At 49.4% G+C, this 20,777-nt stretch overlaps 1 protein-coding gene across 1 annotated transcript in view; it reads right to left on the bottom strand.

Moving 5' to 3' along the window:
• Positions 1-9,770: 9,770 nt before the first annotated feature.
• SRRM4 (serine/arginine repetitive matrix 4) overlaps positions 9,771-20,777 on the bottom strand; it is a 146,174-nt gene continuing 135,167 nt past the window's right edge. Inside the window, exons 9-13 of the mRNA XM_011355850.1 lie at positions 19,321-19,625; positions 15,159-15,362; positions 12,485-12,595; positions 11,727-11,867; positions 9,771-10,044 (exon numbers count right to left, since the gene is read on the bottom strand). Coding sequence (XP_011354152.1) covers positions 9,771-10,044; positions 11,727-11,867; positions 12,485-12,595; positions 15,159-15,362; positions 19,321-19,625 — 1,035 coding nt within the window. The remainder of the gene's footprint in view (positions 10,045-11,726; positions 11,868-12,484; positions 12,596-15,158; positions 15,363-19,320; positions 19,626-20,777) is intronic.

Raw genomic sequence — 20,777 nt, 5'->3', positions numbered from 1 at the left:
GTGTGGGATTTCAGATGATTCGCAGACTCTGTGACGCCCAAGGTCGGGAGGTCATGGATTCGCTTAGGTTAAGATTACTTAATCTAGAAATAAGATTGGAGGCGAGGGAGACTGAGTGTGTGTGCAAGCGTGCGTGTGTGTGTGTGTGTGTGCGTGTGTGTGTGTGTACACCTATGCCAACCCCTTTCCATTGGGCAATATGAGTCTATTTGATGTGGTTGGTGTTGTTTATTTTGGTTTTAGATCCAAGAGTCGATTGTCAAAGGGACTCAGTGTTACACCTGGAAAAAGCATTGGACAGATTTCCCTGGCAATGGCAAAAAACAAAGACAGAAAGAAACCCTGCCCAGAATCATCTGTCCACGTTTGGCCACCGCTATAGAGTGGCTTAGAAACAGGATTCAGAGGGGGCCGAAACCCCTGTGCCTCTGGGCGGAGATACCCAAACAGCGTCCCATGGTGTCCCTTGAGTGAATTGACGTTAGCTCTACACTGGCAGGAAATGTTGATGAAACGTCGAGGTGGGGATATATACGTGGGGAGATGGCCCAGTTTTTAGGACACTCTGGATTCTTCTGAGTGGAGGATGTACTTATGGAGGGTGGCAGCTGGGAGTGCCTCTCGAGAATCTGGTGTTTGAGGTGATGAAAAGGACAACAGAGACTGCTTGACTTTTTGCCCAGGTGACCTAGCATACTCCCAGAAACTTGTCAGGAGCTTACCTAGGCAACGGAGCCTACCCCCCAACTTGTTAGTATCAGTAACAAGCTCAATCAGGCACTGGGCTGAGTGCTTTCACATGTGTCATCTCTACTAGTCTTCATGGCGCCTTTAGGAGACCGGTACTTTTATTACCCCTGTGGGAAAGATGAAGACCCCGAGGCTCAGAGAGGTTAAAGAATTTAGACATAAACACGCAGCTAGGATGTGGCAGAGTCAAGCTCAAACTCAGGCCTTTCTGACTCCCAAGTCCTCTCTCGGCCACTGCCTTTTAAAAATCACGCCATTCTCTAATCTCAGGGACTGTACCCTGGAGCCTTGCGTGATGCTGGACAAATCGCAGCTATTCACATCTGTCTGCCTCACCCCTTAATCTGCCTTCTCTCACTCCCAGAAAGGGATACAGCTTTTAGTGTGAAGAGCGTGTGCATGAGAGATCCTTAGAGTCCCCTGTGCGGGACACGTCACTGCTTTGCCACAGCCTTCCTAGCTACACTCCCCATCCCCCACACCGAGTCAAAATTAACCAGCTCAAAAAATGCATGGGAATTGGAAAGGAGCACAGCTGGCAACCCCAGGCAGATTCAGTCACTCGCCAGCCACCAGGCCTGGTGTGGCACTCCCTGATGGAGACACTGAGATGGGGGATGAACGAGGCCAACAAGACTCTGTCTCTTGGAGATGGACGGTAAGTAAACAAGTCAACAAACTACAGGTAGTAATTAGCGCTATGGAAGAAGCACATGGGCAGGCGGGGAATGGAGAGCTACTTTAGGCGGCCAGCCGGAAGTCATTTTCCTGGCCCTGTGGGCCCTGTCTGAGGTCCCCTCTCCTCCCTCCTCTTTTCCTGAGCCCCCAGCCTGACCAGCTCTCCTCGTTTCCCAGGCATCAGCCTGGACGTCGGTTTTTCTGCGACGCCATCCTTGAACCTCCAAGGCTGTTTTAGAGGTCCCTTTAGACTCGCTCTCATCCTAGTGACCGGCTGTGCCACTTACTAGCCGTGTGACTCCACAGCAACCTGTCTGAGCCTTAGTTTCTGCATCTGTAAAATCAGCATAAAAAATAGCACCTATCTCCTAAGGATGAAATAATGTACTTTATCTCGATATAGGTGAAGCACTTAGGAGTGTGTACGGCACACAGCAGGCTCCCCACAAGTCTTGAATGGTGTGGTTGTAGGTGTTTTTACCGTGATGGCAGCTCACAGCACACCGTAGGATATCAGATCTGGACGACAGATGACATTTTAGGTGCCATCTGATTCAGCAGTTCTCCATCCTGGCCTCATATTAGTATAATCTAGGAAGCCTTTGAAAATACTGATATCTGGCAGTTCTTTTTATTTGGGAGGGGTAGGATCCAGGTAACGTTCACAGGTGGTTCTAATGTATAGTGGGGATTGAGAACCACTGGCCTAAGCCAACCTCTTTTAACAAGAGGAATAACCGGGGGCCAGAAAAGGGCTCGATGTGCTTAGATCACAAAGCGAGCAGGGGTGGGAGGCTGGGCCCTTGCCTCGTGAGAAGTTTTCTCTCCCCCGCCTTGTCCGAATGCCTTCACCCAGCAGAAGAGCTGTGCGTGTCTCTGGGGTGAGAGTGTTGGCTGCACGCTGCCTCTGCAACATCCCTGGGCAGCTGCCCATCTGTCCTGCAAGAGAGACATCTCCGGAAGGCAGCGGGTCTCTCTGCGGGGCAGCCAGGACGGTGCGGGCAGCGAGGGGGCGGGGCAGCGACGGGGCGGGGCACCGGCTCAGAACTCACACGCCCATTCCTGTAAATGGGAGCCTGAGCGGGAGACGGAGGGGCATAGGCCTCCTCCGTGAGTCACTTGAGGGATAATCTCCTGGCAGACCTGTTTTCTGAAAAAAGGCACGGGAAGCCCTTCTAGAGAGCTAGCTCTGAGTTTTGGGGGCTCACGCCTTGAGGGTTGCAGCAGAAACGTCTTGGAGCCCACAAACCAAGGTTCAAATATCTGCTATGTGGTCTTTTATGAGCTTCCACTTTCTGCTCTGTCAAATGGGATTAAATTGGGTTGTTATGAAAATGAAATAAGTTAATGTATGAAAAGGGCTTGGCAAATGCTAATTGGTCCATCAAAGTTTATTATTTATTATTATTATTGTACTATTACTATTCTTTATCCATACAAGGTGGTTGTTATTATTATTGTATCGTTACTTTTTATCGATGAAGCCTCAGAAGAGGACATGATTGTTACTTTACCCTATTTGGGAAGAAAAAACAATCATTGTGGGGGAGGGGGGGTGACAGTGGCAGATAGCAACAGGTTGTGATGCCCAGGGGAGATTTCCAGATGGGACGGATGCAAAGTTGGGGGGTGACTTTGGAAACCTGTTTTGTTTGCTCTTTCTCCCCCGGCTGATAGTCCATTCAGGTGTAGATGGAACGTGCAAGAGACAAGAGGCTGAAATCACCTCCTCACAGCCGTGGGGGTAAGGGTGAGAGTGGAGGCAGCCCCTCCCATCTGGCCCCTGAGATGATATATATTATCTGTGTGCGTGTGTGTATGTGCGTGCGTGTAATATTTTTGACCCACGTAGTGTTTGGAGAAAAAAAAAATGAGTTACAAACAGCCTACGGGGCTGTGGTAAAGACTGAGAAAATGCATGTAAAGTGTAGATGAAATGTTTCCTGAGGCACTATTCATATATAGGGAACCCAAATACCTACAGGTTTGTTTTGAAAGTTAAAAAAATGAGATGGGCAAGGGGACGACCATGTGTGGCATGCGGCCGAGGTGCTCTCCTGCCGCCCCCCCTCCTCCCGCTGCTTCACCCCGTTATGGACAGAGGACGCTGAGCCATGCACGAGAACACCATACCATGGGACCTTTTATTAGAACAGATACATGTTTCATACAGGCTGAAAAATCGGAAACCCTGGGAAGGTTATGCTTAGCTGTGAACACCGGAAATCAAACAAGCCGTGGTTGCTATGTCACTGGGTAGAGGACAGGGTCCCAGGATGCTGGAGGACACAGGAGCTTCTCCCCTCGGATGTGGCTGTTCCAGGCAGAGGCTGGCTGTTTGGGCTGAGCTGGGCTGGTGGTGGCGGGTCCCCTTGATTTGGGGTTTTCCAGATGGGAGTTCCAGCCCCCCCCCTGATGTGGAGGAATGGCCTTGGGGTGCACCAAGACCCCCAGGCTGATGTAGTAGATTCTGCTACTAGGTCCTTGGCCAATGACCGCTTGAGGAAACAGCTGAGAATTGGGAGAGAAAAGACACAGGACAAAGAGAGATGTCCTCACGGCATCGGCCCAGCAAGAAAGAGCTCCCGAGAGTGTGGGGCATGGAGTCACGCAGGTCTGAGCTCAAGGGAGCTTGGGCGCATCCGTCCCCCCCGCTTCCTGGGCCTCAGTTTTCTCATCTGAGAAATGGCGATTGGACCTATATCACCGGTTTGTTTGGACAATTATGCAAAATGTGGCCTGATATGATAAACGGTGGTGAAATCCAGAGCACAGCAAAGCCATTCTGGTCTTTGGTGGCTGGGTTTGGGGAGAAATTCGAGGGCTTTAACGCAGGCCACAAGAGTTATCACGGTGGCATCACCTGGAGGCCCCCTCCTTCCTTATCTGACCGTATGTCTCTCCTGTGACTTCGCCTGCAAATGAAGTCTGCAAATTTCCTTCCTTGGAAATAAAAAACACCCTTCAACCTCCAGTCAGGACAAGATACAAGGGACCATGTGTCTGACAGGTGGCATTAGAGTTAGAGCCCCCTCCCTCTGCCCTGCCAAGAACACTTAGGTCAAACTCCATTCTCCAGATGGTAAGACTGAAGCCTGAGACCTGCTCCATTTCATCCAGACAGACAGACGCAGGAAAGAGACCCACAAAGGAGTGCTGTTCCAGTCTCTTTGGCTCAGCTTGTATGAAGACGAGGCATAACTTTTCTTGGCCGGAGAAAAGGAATTACAACCTTTTCTCTCTTTTTTTTTCAAGGACGTGTGACTTTTTAATAGAAGTTGGTGCATGCACAGGCATCTTATTCCTCAATTAATTTCCATCTAAATGAGGTTTTCCAGGAGATAACCAGTGTTTTAGTTCCATTTGAGCTTAATTTGTATGACTGAAGCCTCTGTTTCTGCCAATTCCAATTCGCTCAGTGATTCTCACTCGCTCTCGTTACCTGCCCCCCGCTGCCGGCGGCCACACCCGGAACTGGGAGCTGGGCCAATTTTCCAATGGCAATTTAGGGGAAGAGGTAGTTCCTTTCCTCTCCCGATACCACTCGATAAATAGGAAATAAATTATTAAATAAGCCATGATCTGACGAGGGGTCCTCATCATGGTATTTACAATGCAAAACCACCACCACTAAAATAACTCCTCAAAATACAGACGAAAAACAATAACCACAGAGAGGGGAGATGACAATTCTCTCAGTCTCATTGGTGCAAAAGTGAGAAGAGTTTGCAGTAAAGCATTTCTTTCTTGATGGCGTAGTTTGTCGGCTGGACTCCGTTGGCCAATGCAGGAGGGAGTGCGTTTCGAGAAGTGTTTTTGGAGGTTTTTGTTTCGTTTCATTTTGGGAGACGAAAGTTTATATTCAGCTGGAGAGAAAAGCAAGCCAAAGATACATGCAGGTGATATTGGTGGGAAAGAATACAGCGAAGCAAAAGATGGAAGGGAGACGTGAGGAGGAAAAAAATGTGCTTTCAAACCTTTGGTTTGGGAGCACCCCAAATTTTGGCCTCTTCAAGCAAAGCCTTTTGGGAAAGATGGGTCTGAGTAAATGAGTGATGGGGGCTGAGACTGAGACCCTTGTGTCTTTTAAACATCTTAATTTTGTTTTGCTTCTGAAAGACTGACTTTCCTTCACAGAAATGGAAGAAATAGAAATAGGATTGCAGTCAAACCTGGATGACCTAAAACAGCAGTCCCCAACCTGTTTGGCTCTAGGGACCGGTACCCCTATGAGAATCTAATGCCTGATGATCTGAGGTGGAGCTGAGGTGGTGGTGATGGGGAGCAGCTGCAAAGACAGATGAAGCTTCGCTCACCCACGGCTCACCTCTTGCTGTGCAGCCCGGTTCCTAACAGGGCACAGAGTGGTACCGGTCTTTGTGGCCCGGGGTTTGGGGATCCCTGAACTAGAATCAGTTAGCTTTTCTTAATTAACCAGAGAGAATTCACATATTGCTTTCAGGGATTACTCTCCTGAGAACCTCCTAAGAATGTCTGAGGATGTTTTCTGTTTTTCTCTAAGTCTCGGTGAATTCACTCTTGTTTTTGAAGAACTGCCTGAGCCTCGGGTGAACATTTTGGCTTTGTACCTTAGAAATTCCTCCACTTCTCAAAGGTAGAAACTTTGGCCCAGAAAAAGGGAACAATTTGCCCAGGCTCACTCATCCCGTAAATATCCGTAGCGAGAAGGTCAAAGGGCTACATGTGCTTGACCTCAAGCCACATCCCCCTCCCATTTTCCACGCTGGTTTTTAAGATAAATCCTCCTCACGAGCAGGTTTCAGGTGATCTGTCTCATCCCCTTGGAAGGAGAAGGCAATGAGGGCGAAGCAGGCAGAGAAACAGCGATGTCAGGAATTGGGGGTGGTGATTAATAAGCAAGGTTTCCAGTGCCCGACGAGAGTTTTATTTTTGGAGGGGGCAGGGTGGGAAGTATAAAGGAAATCAGACAAACACCGAGTGAGAGAGAGGCAAAGGTTTTCCCCAAGGAGGCATTTAAGCAGCCTTCTTGCAAACCTTCTCCAGGCCGGGAGACTCTCTTGCTTGGGCTGCGAGAGCTACAGCAGCGTAAAGTCACATTGCCAGGGAAACGACCAGGGCTGCTGCAAAAGTCTCGCCAAACCTAAAGTTGGACCAGGCCAGCCGGCCATTTCCGGGCGGTGGATAGTGACTTTGAGAAGGGCAGGAGCTATCTCCAGCCAGCAGCGAGAAGACATTGCTAGTTGGTCACAGAGACAGGACAGGTTCCAAAATGACCTTCTTGGGGGAAACCTCTAACCGTTCCCTTTTACATTTTCCCCCCCTAATTTCAGAAATAGTTTTGTTCTCTCTCCTGATAGAACAGCAAGAAATCACGGAAAAGACTTTTGTTTGTGTCTCTCCCAGGACGGCCGATACCACGTCACAAGGCAGTGTGTGTCCACCGCACAAAGAACACAGCGGCATCTTGGGATGGAGAGAAATTAGCTACAGGAGTCAGAAGCTGAGTAACTTGCATGAAACCAACTAGGTACAGTGAGAAAAGCCAGTGAGTGATCCTGCCCACTAATACATGCCCTAGAGTAAAGGTGAGGTCAAGATATGCCTCTTCTCCTCTCTCTGCCACCTCCATTCTCGCCTGACTCTCATGGTGTGAGCGTCTCGTCAACTCCAAATGCGATCTCAGTGTTGGACCAGGGGTCCAAACACAAGGCGGCTACTTCAACAAGTCCTAACAGAAGCCTCATCAGTCCACCGAGAATTAGCACATCTGTCTCAATGGGTGTCTAAAGGACTTTCATGGGTGATTTTGACTCTGTGCAGCTTTGCCTTACAGACTCCAGCCCCTGCATAAGCTGTGACTCCCCTCTGTCAATTCAGCACCGTAGCTCATAAGCTTCTTGGCTGGTTTCACTTTTCTGATACCTCAGTGAGGCAGCTGGTGAACAGGGGGCTGGGGCACAGGCCTGAACCTCACAGACTTGGGAGAAATAATGAGCCTTGGGGCTGAAGTGCTTCTGGGCCACCTCCAGGATCTTCCGGGGTTGGAGCTCAGTAGGTTTTGCCTTCAGGGCAAAGGCCAACACCCCCAGTGTACCTCCCGCCTCTCAAATCTCATCCATAGGGACAGGAGGGGAAAAAAAGAGAGATGCACAAAAATAACTTCGGAGTACCCCCTCATCCCCAAACACACACACACACACACACACACACACACACACACACACACACACCCTATCCATATAAATAAATAAATAGTTGAATACTGCTAATGATGAGATCATCACATAAATAAATAAATAAACGTAAATAAATAAAATAAATAAAAGGTTTGCTAGCAGCCTCAGGCAAAATGGCCCCTAGAGTTGCTTAGATGAAGGCAGTCTGAGTGGGAGACTCTTGGGCCTCTCACTGCTGCCCTGCGAAGGAGGTTCCATGGCTCCAGGAAAATTTTGTTCCCAAGAAGGGACACTGGTGTCCAGTCGGGGAGCCTGGGCGGGGAGAGGGTTATTTACAGTCACTGTACACGCCCTCCCAGGGCACCTGCCATCCGGCCTTCTGGGGTGACGGCCTTGGCATCCGTTAAGTCTTGGCGGGCGAGGCCCAGGTCTGCGCCAGATGCATCATGGGAAGGCCAAGGTCCTCCACCAATGTCGGGCCACCTTTTTCTCCTGGAAGAAGAAGGGCCTTTGGGGCTGGTTTCAGGGCAGCATCTGGCCCCACAGGCGGATGTGATAGGAAAGATTGGGGAGGGGAGTGTCACTGCTTCCAAGAGAAGGGCTTTTTCCAGATGTTTCTCCGGGGTGTGCAGGTAAAAGATGTCTGGTTCCCGTTCCCCCAAAGCCCCGGCATCCAGAGCTGGGAACCGGCCCCGTTCACTCTCTCCCTCCGTACCCTGTCCTGCTGCTGTTGCCACCACAAACTTGAACCTCACCCACAAGCCTCCGGAAAGCCAGTCGGCTGGTGAGGGGGATGCCCAAGAGTTTATTTTAAGGTTCTTCTCCCTCACACCCCTGTGCTCAGCGCCTTCTGCGGATGAAACAGCTGCTGGTACTTGTGTGTTAGAGATCCGCTTACCCTCCCTGGCCAGCCCCCGGCAGGGGGAGGGTGGGGGGAGGGCAGAAACGAAGGTGGGGCTTCCCCGAGCTGACAAGAAACCTCAGGAGCCTGTGGGAGCCCAAGCCACCTTGGCGTCTCAGACCCTCAGACTCTCCGGATTTGGGTCGTCCCCCCCCCTTCCGCCCACTAAACCTGAGCTGCTGTGCCCCATCCTGGCAAAATTCCTGAGAGGCAAAAGGGGCGGCTTAGGCTGAGGGTGGGTGGGTGCTCGGCTGCACTGGACAGGGTCCAGGGTGTGGCAGCCTGAGCAGTGGGGAGGGGGCAGGCGGGCGCCAACAGCAGGGTAAGGCCAGACGGGCTGGCGCTGGGGACTGGCAGCTGGCCATGGCACTGGGGAATGCTCAGCAGATGGTCCCGTGGAATGAAGTTGATGCCAGCTAGTGGGGCTGAGGCAAATTTGGGAAGTAGGGCTGTAGACCAAGGTGTCCTAACTGTCCACTGTGTCCTTTCTCAGTGAGGTTGCAGGGTCCCCATAAAGAGCCAAGAGGCATTTTGTGTAAGCCACGTGTCGCCTCTCTGTTGCTAGAACCGGCTGACCCGATCATGCCGACATGCTGGGAGCAGTGCGCCGACCTCTGCCTTTTTTGTTTCTACCTTCACGATCAGAGGACCCTACTACCGAGCAAAACGTCCATGTCCCCTACTCACATATGCCCCCTCTCCTAGGACTCAAGAGCCTTCTAGCCTTTGTTCTGCCCTGTTTGGGGAGGTGAAAGGCCTGACCCTCTCTCCTGGAGCTGAACTGCCCTTGGTCTCCTTTCGTCCCCCGCACCCTATGTGGGGTCCATATATGTGCAGCCATGAGATTGCATGACGGGAGAATGAGGGCAGGTGCGATGAATCACCACTGGCCTCCCACATGCATCCTGTGAGCAGCGGGTTAGCAGAACCGCCTCTACAGTACCTTCCTGGCCAGGCCTGAACTTATGCGTCATGGACCCATTGCTTCTGACAAAAGCTTGAGGGTTTTTTTTTTTTTTGTGCCAACAGAGGGTGGCTCTCCCCGTATGCCCAGGCCTGAGTTGAGACCCAAGGTGGTGCTGGTGGAGGCTCCTAGCAGCTTGACATAGAGGCTGAAGCTCCCCTACCCTCTTTTCCTCCTCCCCAGGAGAGCAGGAAGGACAGGGTCCAGGAGCCCTCAATGGCTGTCACCAAGGAGAAGGCAGGGTGGGCAGGAAGTGGGGGAGACTGGCAGAGTGAAAGGGGCTCCCCTGCAGGCTGCTGGCTCAAGGGCGGACCCTCACTTAGCGCCGCGTGCTGGAGTAGCTGTCTGCCGAGCTGTAGCTTCGACTCCGACTCCGGCTGCGGGAGCCCAGGCTGGGGCTGCGGTAGCGGGAGCTGCTGCTGGTCCGGGTCCTGCTCCGGCTCCGGCTGCGGCTGCGGCTGCGACTCCGACTGCGGGAGTAGCTGCGGCTGGCCGAGCGGCTGCTGCTGCTGCTGTACCAGGAGGAGGTGCTGCTGAGGCCGCTGGAGGAAGAGGGGCTGGGCCGGTAGTAGGGGATGGGGCGTTTCCGGGCGCTGCAGAGACCAGAGGGAGCGTGCATGAAGGCCAGACTCCTCCCAGCCGCACCCCAGGGAGCGCCAGCCTTGTCCCAGGGGAAAGCAGAGTCCTTCCATTCCCCGGTCCCTTAGGAAAAAATTCTTCCCTTGCAGTACTGAGAACATCAAGAAGAAGGTCACAACCTAGCGCTGACAAGTCTTGAAAAGTGATAATTTCACTTTTTAACACAGCAAACCTCCAGCTGGCAACAGAATCTACATCTAAACTTTAACGAACTTTTGTTTTGTTATTTTTACTTTCACTAGAACCTTCTATTTATGGTGAGGGAGGCCGATTTTCCATTTACTGTAGTGTATCAAATCCCCTTTTGAAATAAATGTATGGACCTCTAAAAAAGGGCAAATCTATTTAAAGAAAATTAAGTAAACACTAGTACACTTAATAAGCAGACAAAAGTGACTGAAGTTTGGGAAACACTGAAGGGATTCATCAAAATGGACTATTTAGGGGCAACCAAGGAAACCAGAGAGCCTTTTGGAAATGCCGCTCTCTTTATGTCAGCCTTCCCCTGAGGGGACCCTAAAAGGACATCCAAGGCAGTGAGTGTAGGAGTTCCTTCCTGTGTGCCAGGGAGAAGCCGACACCATTACCCCATCTTATTGTTTGGGGCACAAGTTCTTTTTCCTCCTCCAGGCCATCTCCAGGGAGGAGGCACTGGGCAGCCAGGACACCACCACCCACCTCTTCCCTGTCGTTCTCAGGGCCGAGTGGCTGACCCATGGAGGGTCAGGAAGAAAAGCCCTACAGATTGTCAAAGCCAGTTTAGGGCAGCACTCAGCCATCCTCTCAGCTTTCAAGGCCTGAGAAATTTGTGTCCACTCAGACCTCAGGTTTCTCTTCTAGGGCTTTTTCTCTTCTAAGACCTTAGTCCATAAGATGACACACTGTGGGTTCTAGTGGTCTGCGTTTAAGTTTACAAAGCACATTCACACCTCTTTGTCTCCTTTCATTTCAGCCTCATGATACTCGTAGGAGTTATTTCCTCCAATATTTCATGGATGAGAACTGAGGTTCTGGGAGGTGAAGAGACTTTCCCATGCCACCTCGAAAGTGGCACAGCCAGGATTCCAATGCAAATCCAGCGCTCTCCCCCTCACCCACCTCCAAGTCCCTCTGGCACTTAAACAGTCCTGTTTGCCCTCTGCCCACTTGGTTCAGGGTTTAACTACAGATGGGTCTGTCTAAGCCTGGAATATGAGCAGATGGGGCTGAGCACATGCAGCCCGACTCCACCTCCGGACCTCAGTCTCTTCCCAAGCCCCGCCTCCCGGGCCCAAGTTCCCAGTCTAAACTCTGGCCACACCCTTAGACCGCACTCATTTCCTCAGACTGGCCCAGCTCATTTCCCCAGCCATTCCACTTAGCCCCGCCCCAACCATCCGAGGCCCCGCCTCCATGTCCCGCCCTTGCAGGCCCCGCAGGGTGGTCTGGGGTGAGGCCTTGCCCCGAGGTTTCCAACCGAAAATTTCAGTGGTTGGGAATGGGTGTGGGAGGGGACGAGGGGGGGGTCCCCGAGCTCCCACAATCCTGAAATCCAGCCCCGGGAGACATGGAGAGAGCCTGAGGCCTGAACGGGTGGGAAGGGAGTGGGAATGAGGGCGAAGGTGAACGCGCCGAATCTGAATCCTCCGGGCCTCACCTGGTTATCCTCCGCGCCTCCAGGTGGCTTGGCGAGTCTCTCCGGCGCTTCCGCATGGGCGAGTAGGACCGTCGTCTCCGACGCGCTCGTTCCCGCTCCCGCTGCTGAGAGTCCTTCTCACTGTACTTGGGGTCCCGCTCCCTGATGGGGTGCAGGGGTTACTGGGCAGCTGGGGCTAGCCTGGCTTTACTGTGCGAGCGTGTGGGAGGGCAGCACTCACGTGCTCGCCTTCCGCATGCCCTCCTCCACCCCACTGAGGCAGGAGACAGGGTCAGCACCGGCCCCGGGAAGGCAGGAGGGAAGGTGACAGGCTGTGGGGAGACTGCGTGGTTGAGTACTGTTGGGGGCAGGGTCAGGCGTGTGCAGCGGTGTCAGCCTTTGAGGGTGGGCATTACAGGAGTGCGGCGCTGCAGGGGTGAGGATGTGAACGTTACCCGGGACCTGAATTGGCTGCTGTGAATGTAGGATGAGAGGGAGTATGGGGTGTGTGAAGGGTGGGGATATGAATTTTGGGGTGTGGCCACAGAGGTGTGTGGCGTGTAGGTACCTTAGGACGCAGGGATATATTTGAGGCCACATTGCCACTCCAGCTAAGACAAAGGGAACTACAAGAATGTTGAGTTATCCTTTTCCTACCCCGGCAGGGCTTGAGCTAAGAGGAGTAGGGGCGGGGCTTGGGGGCGCTCCGCAGAGATGAGCCTGGGAGGCGGGGCCTAGTCCGAGGGGGCGGAGTCAGTACCGAGGGGCGGGACCGGTACCTGCCCGGGCTGTAGCGGGAGTAGCTGGGACTGCGGCGGGATCGAGAACTTCTGCTGGGCGGGCTCCTCTTGCCAGACTTGGAGGAATAGCTGAGAGAGCGCGAGTAGGACCTGGAGGAGAGGAGACAGCCCCTGAGGAGCCTGCCGAGCGCCACCAGGGTTGTCCCAGGTGTCTAGCGTTTTATTCAGCTTCTTCTTTGTCAGGGAGGAACCGGGCCCTTACTGGAGAATGAAATATCCTCTCTTTCAGTTGGTTAATAATAATAATATTGACAATTTCCTCTTCACTGAATTCTTACTATCTTGGTCACTTATCAGCTGTGTGACCTCGGGCGAGTGATTTCACTTCTCTGGGCCTCTGTAAAATGGGGGTAATAATAGTACTTACACTATAGAATTGTAAATTAAATGAGCAAATTACGGTAAATCACTTAGCATATTGGCACAGAGACAGCTCACAGGAAGTGTTAGCTATGATGTATCTGTACTATCTTATTACGTATTTTACCCTATGCCAGACATTGAGCTAATTAATGCTTTTTGTGCATTATCTCATTTAATCCTCAGCACTGCCTAGGGTTGGGTATTATTATCAATCCCGTTGTATAGATGGGGAAATGGGCACCAAGAAGTGATGTAATTCGCTCAAGGTCATTCACCTGGTAATGGATTTGAACTCTTATCAGGTCTATTTGGCTACAAAGTGCTCTTGACCTCTGCTAGACTATATTGTTGTACATCCAAATTACTAACCTCTACGCTACTTCCAGTCTTCTTCCCACTCTGCAAATGCCTCCCACTTTTAGAGAGCTGCCTTTGTTTCCCTGCCAGCTTCCCTGGAACATCTGCCCTTCTTACTCATCTCCCTCAGGTTAAGCTTTCAAATAATAGTCATCTCATGTATGCCGATTATGATCTACTAGTGGCGACTGCCAGAGTTGACAGAGGATTATACGGCCGTGTTTGTGTTCAGTGGACCAGAATGCTGTGATGGATTAGCAGTGTCTGCTGTGGGCCCAGGAATGGGTTGTGGGGATCCTCTCTCGTGCTCTGCCCGCCAGCTTTCTTTCACAGAAACACTAGTTTCCCATCTATTCTTTTTGATTTGAAATTGCCTTGTCATCGCCTAGATGTTCTTTAGTCCCTTCTTGCTTCCCTAGGCAGTCTTAATAACAGTGCCCCTTAAACACTGCTCTGGTATTCTGTTCTGACATGCTGTCCAGGGGATGTCAGGAGTGTGGGTGAGGACTAGCTCCTTCAGTTGCAGTGCCCTGGGACAGTGTCTGGCTATGGCCCCTGGAAAATTTGCTCTTGCCAATGTGCTCTTTGGCTATGCATTGAGAGACATCGTAAGGAAGAGTCAAGATGAAACATGCTTTGGGGCAGTCTGAAAGGTTGTCAGGCATTTCTATCTACTACACCACATAGTGTTCTTTTTCTGTGGAGCCATATGAATAATTTTTCATAGACTTACAAATCAGAAATAACTGCTTTTCTGAGCAACTCGTTCAATTCTTGTCTTTTTTGTTAATATCACAATTAATGGAGCAAATTCTCTTTTTACTGTGTCTGCCAGGGAGCTCAGAGTTACATTTGCATGCAACCTACCTCCATAGCAACTATGCAGAATGGACATGCCTTTGGGATCTAACCTTTCTCATGACTTAATTTTATTTCTCTCCTTAATTTTCCTTTCTGTTCTGATTCTTCTTTTATGTCATTCTGTCATGTCGAATATTTCTATTGACTGTCTTGTTTTTTCTGAATGAACTGGTCTTAAAGCAACCAGCTAAGTAAGCAACTGTTTTTTTTGATTCTATGTTTGCAAAAGAGGAACAGTAGGGCTGCCGTGAGGAATTCCTGTTTGTAGAGAGAAGCTGGACTCCATGAAGCCATGAGTTGATTAGATTGGATGGAATCTTCCAATTCCCAAGATCTCGTGTCTGTGCGTTCTGCTACATTCTTATTCCACATGAGAAAATCAAGAAATTACCCATTACTATTGTAACTGAGTGTTAGAATGTAAAAATAGGCACAATTCTTTTTCTTGTGTTCACGCCCCATGAAATGTGACTTTGCAGCTCCTCCCACTAAGAGGAGTACCCCTTACATCTGGATTGGTCTTCGTAACTTGCCATGGTCAATAGAATGGCAGAAAGGAAGTCACATCCATTCCAAGCCTTGGCCTTAAGAGGCCTTATATACTACTGCTTTCTTTTGGAACCCTGCCGTCACCATGTGAAGATACCCAGACAAGCCTGCTGGAGGGTGAGAGACCCCATGGAGCAGAAATGAGTCAGCTGGGGTCATCCAAACCAGCCAGCCCCCCCAGCCAACCCACCAGCTGATGAGAGACACATGCATGAGACACATACCAATCGCAACAATAATGAATAACTAATATTCATTATGTTCAAAGTACTGCTCTAAGTGCCTTATAGTTCTCAGAACAATCCTTCAGGGTAAGTATTGTTGTTTTCATTTTGCAGATGAAACTGAGGCCCAGAGAGATTAACTGAGGGCCAAGGCCATCAGCTAGTAACAGGCGAATAGGCATTCGAACTCGAGTCTGTGTGACCCCTCCCCGCCCATGGTCAACAGACATCTCTGTTTTTACCTTAACAGCTCCCAAAGGAGGAAAGTGCTGCAGAGCCAAGGTCAAAACTGCACTCACCTCTTCCCAGAGGAGGTGGATCGGCTCCGGGTATACCTGGGGGAGGCCCTGGGGTTTGGGGATCTGGAGGAGTGGCTGGAGGAGCGGGTGCTGGCATAGGAGGAGCTGCGGGAGCACCCTCTCATGGGGGAGCTCCGGGCTGTGGATGGGACCAAACCGGACTTCTTCACCTCGGTGCATTCCAGACACGGCGACCGAAATCCCCTGCAGGAGGGGAGGGCATCTGTTAGCACTGGGCTGCCTGCTGGCCTGAGAGCGTCTCAGGCTGACAGTCACCTCCCTTCCCCCTTTCCACCTGTTCCCGTGCTACCTCTGGGAAGACCTCCCAGGCCACAGGTGTTGGAGGGGTAGAGATGTCGGGCCGCGTGTGATGGTAAATCACATCAAATCACATGCTGGGAGATTTATTCCCTTCTGAGTCTTTTCCAGTCCTTCGATTACATTAGTAAGAAAGCCTGGGTTCGGTGCTCCTGGGGGTTTTACTACCTATGAAACCCTTTGCAGTCTCCAAAAAAGAGGAGGGCAGACCTCAGGCTCAGAGCCCTAGGCAGGCAACTGTAACTCGAATTCAATACACTGTTTTAATCATATGTATTTTTACAGTTGTGTTCTATTTAGGACATGTGATACTAATTTTCTATTTAAGATAGTACTAGAAATTTCCTTATATAAAATTTCCTTATATAAAAAGTGAGTTTATTAAAGTAAATAAAGATAGTAGATAGTAGAAGGTGACACGTACTTGGATTAAGTTTGGGAAACTGCAAAGGACAGTGTCCTGTCTTGTATTCCCACGCTGCCTAGACCCTTGCTGGGCTCCTATTGGGTTCTCAGTCAGGACATGTTCATTTGGACTGGGCCAAGGGTCAAGTTCAAGTCATGTTAATATGGTTGAAAGGCTCCTTGTGGCTTGGCCCCTGCTCACACTTCAGGCTCCACTCTTGGCACTTCCTGTCTTGGCGCCAGTCATAGTAGACCACTTGCTCCTCCTGGAACAACCCAGTTTCTTGACTCCAGGCCTTAGGGTACTCCAACTTCTCGAACCCTCTTTCCTCCCCTCTCCACCTGGCAGCTCCTACTCATGGTCCAGGCTTTAGTTTGACCACCCCTTTTCAGGGGAGCCTTCCTTGACACGCCCCTAGGTGTGGTTGGGTGACCTCCAATGTGTTATTACCACAGCCTCCATCTCTATAAGACCTCACTTGGTCTCATAATTGTCTCTTCCTCCTCCAGACACTGAGCTCCTTGGGGACAGGACTCATGTCTCCTCTGGATACTGTATCCCAGCGCCTAGGACAGAGTCCAATATATATGTCCTCGGTCATCCACAAATAGCTGTGGCATAAATATTTTGAGCCCCTTCGTGTCCTGGGCACTTCCCAAGCATCATCTCATTTAGTCTTCCCAACAACCTCATGAAACTGGCACTGTGATCATCCCCAGTTTACAGAGAAGACTCAGAGGGGTTAGTTATTTGCTCAACGTCACCCAGATTACCAAACCTGGATCTCTCCAGCTTCGAAGTCTATGACTCTGCCACCTCGCCAGCCCCCTACCTTCACTGACTACGTTCCCCTGATTAGAGCTGATGCCTCTTCCACTCAGCCCTCCGCTCAGAGCTGACATGACATAAGTAACCATGGATTTAAAGATCATTTATATTTCAAAGTGAAAGGCTGGGTCTGAATTATTTAGTGTGGCTGTCCACATAGATCAAATTAAGCAGGTAACTGCTAGATGCCGCTCAGGGTTTAGCTTCAGTTCTAGGGACAGATCTGGGTTTGAAACTGGGTGTTGGCCCTCGTCAACTGAGTTTCTTCACTACTCTGAGCCTCAGTTTCCCATCAGCTACAAAGGAGTTATAATAGTACCTATCCCATAAAGGTTTTGTGAAGAGTAAAGGAAGATTATTCATGGAAAGCACTTGGCATAGTATGTAGCATATAATTAGGGCTCCAGAAATATTAGCTGCCATTATCGTTGTTGTTATTGCTATTTTCAGTTTTTTTCTTGCGTAATAGCAGTATAGCAGTAGACATATGCCCTCGCTCTCCCATCTGGGAATGACACTGCCTGTTCTTGGAGACACTGACCTTTGCTCTGACCCAGTTCTGGCTCCCAGCCAAGCTTGGATGTGAATGGAGGCAGGCGAACCAGGGGCCAGGTCTGTGTGTGGATGCCAGGCTGTTTGTCCAGGACCGAAGTAGCTATGTGTTGGGGACAAAGGGTGCTCTGTCCTTGAAGAAGCTGTGAACTGCTTCCATGCCAAGGCTTTGGCTATCTCTCTGAAACCTCAGCCACTGTGAACATCCCCAGAAGAAGGAAGACCCTCTGTCTGCATGGCCAAGTGCACCAGCAAATCTTTTCCTACCCTTCCCGCATCTCTACATCTACCCCATTAGTAACGCGCTCTTGAGAAGGACCACACCATTTTGTATTTCCAGCACCAAACCAGTCTCTGGCATATAGAGAGCGCCTGGTAACCAGTTGAGGGTTAAGTAGCTGAATGACTGGTACAATGTAAATGATCGGCGAATCCTAGTAGCTATTATTGTGACATTATCCTCAGTGATGAGCATTTTGCTGTGATTTCTAGAGTGACAGAGAAAGGGGGCGATGAAGCAGGAGGATTACAACTGGCTCATAACTGGGTGCGTGGAAGCATTTTCTTTAAGAAAACTGCATCCAGCGAGTGTGTTAAGATGGTCAAAAACGTTGAGAAGTCTCAATGTTCTACGATAGCTTGATCTCTCTTTAGCTAAAATTGTCCTGTGAGATATCTGTGTGTGTGTATACACACACACACACACACACACACACACACACACACACACACACACACACACACACACACACACACAGCCTCCCACACGTGCAGCCTCCCCCACTATCAAGATCCCTCACCAGGTGGGCCATTTGTTACAACTAAGGAATCTACGCTGACATGTCATCATTACCCAGAGTTCATAGTTTACATTAAGGTTCACTCTGGGTCTTGTCCATTCTGTGGGTTTGAACAAATGTATAATATGTACCCACCATTGTAATATTATACAGAATAGCTTCATTGCCCTGAAAACCCTCTATGCTCTGCCTGTTCATCCCTCCCTCCCGGCTAACCGCCCTCTAACTGCTGATCTTTTCACAGTCTCCACAGTTTTGCCTTTTCCAGAATGTCATATAGTTGGAATCCTACAGTATTTAGCCTTTTCAGATTGGCTTCTTTCACTTCGTAATGTGCATTTAAGGTTTCTTCATGTCTTTTCATGGCTTGATAGTTAATTTTTTTTTAAAGCACTGAATAACATTCCATTGTCTGGATGATCCACAGTTTATTTGTCCATTCACCTGCTGAAGGACATCTTGGTTGCTTCCAAATTTTGGCAATTACGAATAAAATTGCTATGAAAATCTCCATGTGCAGGATTTTCTATGCACATAAATTTTCAATGCATTTGGGTAAATACTGTGGTATATTTTTAAATGACAGTGACTTAAAAATGAATTTAATGTTAGACTTTCTCCTGAAATTATTGGTAAAGTTGACTTCTGTTTTTTTTCTGGCCCAGCCTCTACCCCTCTTCCTGACATCACTACCCTGGCTTTTCCTTCAGAGAACCAGACCTCCCCTAATTTTAGTCTATATGGGAAGATTCTACTCATTAGCCCTTTTGGAGGCATATGACAAATTCTAGCCAAGAACACAGCATCCCTTGGGCCAGAGCAATTGGTCCAGGGCTGGTAAATGATCCAGGCTTGGCCAAGCAGAGCCAGTGAGCATCATCCTCGAGATTTTGCTAAAATTTGGGGGAAAGAGGTAATTTCCTTTCATTTGCTAGCCAGTCTAATGGAGTGGATGGCATATTTGCCAATGCTTTGGGTCTGCTTGAGAATGAAGCCAGTAGAAGGGAGAAGCAGAGCTGAGGGATGAATGGGAAAGACAGATTCCCAATGATGTATTTTTGAGCCCCTGGATCCAGCTATACCTGAAGCTGAATATCCTTGGATTTTTAAAAACTTATGCCAGTTCGAATTGAGTTTTCTCTCTCTTGCAAATAAAAGACTCCTGGGTTGGGGCCCGGCTGGTGGTGCAGGGTAAGGGTGCATGGCTGAGGTGGTGGAGCTAAGGCAGGACCCCCTCCTCCCGCCCAGGTGCACTGACCTTGACTCTCTGCCCCTGCTGGTGGGGGAGAGATTCTCCAAAATGGTCCCCTTGTTCTGGGGGGAGGAGGTGGTGAAGGAGTTCCCTGAATCAGAGGTGTTGCCGCTGTTGAGGTCCCGGCTCTTGCTTAGGCCTCCACTGGGGCTCCCTTTCTCCTGCCCCCGTGACCTGGCTGAGCCGACTTGCATGGAGGGTGGCGAAGAGGTGTCATTGCCTGAGTCGTACTCCTGGGAGCGTCCTCGGGAGGTGGTGAGCGGGCTGGCTGTTTTGGTAAAGAGGTCAGCAGCAGACCCCGACCCAGTGATCTGAAAGTAAAAACACCCATTGGACACTGCTGAGCGCTGGGCCTGTGGGCTGCGTCTAAATAACCAAGAAATGTTTACCGTCATGATGCACTGTAACGAAAGGAAAGAGAGAGGAAAGGAGAGAAGAGACGCCAAAAAACAAAAGCACAAATTCCTGAAAGAATACCACAGAAAGGAGTTTTTTTGTTTTTTTTATTTTTACCCCCTGCTAGGATAACTGGAAGATTTAGGTATCATGCAGAGAAAAAGCATGCGATTCAGATTAAACCAAAGAAAAAGGAAATTATACAAAATTTAACTTCTAATGAATTAACTCAAACCAAAGAGACAACTTAATAGAAAGGGGTGGGAGTGGGGTGTAAGCCCCCTTAAGCTAAAACAATAATAAAAATAAAGGAAGGGGAAAGGGGGAACAGAAATGGGGCTATGGGCCTGAAAAAATATATATATATCTTGGAACTAAAAAAAAAAAAAAGAAAGAAAAAATAACAACAACAAAAAAAAACAGAGATAAAGCCAAAATTTTAAATTTCAACCAAATGTTCTAGGAATTGGACTTTTTTTTTTTTTTTTTAAATAAAAAGTTGTCTGAATAGAACCCTAAACAAATATCACATGGGGAAAAGGAATAAAATAAAGATGAGGGTTTTTTTAATATAAAGTCAAGGTCACAAAATGACATTTTAGTAGTTTTCAACTAAAGGGGAAAAGAAAGGGGGACAAAAAAAATGGAAGTCATAGTCTGACTGAAAACAAACAAACAAAAAAGCTCTCTACGGATATCTGTGTGCGTCCTTTTCCCCCTGGAGAAGGTAGCTAAGGCTCTCGAGTGGCTTCTAATAAATTCTCTCATGTCTTTGCGGATTATATCCACTTACCAAGCAAGAACTCCTCCTTTAGTAGGTAGGTAAGGTGTAAGAGAAAGGGAAGAGCGGGCAACGTGAGTCCATCATTAGAGTCGCAAATGACAAGAAAAAACACACACCTTTCTGTACATCCTCACACTTGGCCCTGAACTTTGAGTTTTTGCTTTTTAGTGTTCTTGACAAGGGAGGCATCAGTTCTGTCTGATTTTCTCAGTAAGGGGACCTCAAGTCATCAACACTAACTTCCTGTCAGTCCCTTAATGCCCAAGTTGGATTTAAAAAAAAA

Source organism: Pteropus vampyrus, unplaced genomic scaffold (genome assembly GCF_000151845.1).
Source record: "Pteropus vampyrus isolate Shadow unplaced genomic scaffold, Pvam_2.0 Scaffold23, whole genome shotgun sequence".
NCBI lineage: Eukaryota > Metazoa > Chordata > Mammalia > Chiroptera > Pteropodidae > Pteropus > Pteropus vampyrus.
The sequence above is the reverse complement of the archived record's forward strand: the minus strand, read 5'-3'. Positions and strand labels throughout refer to the sequence as shown.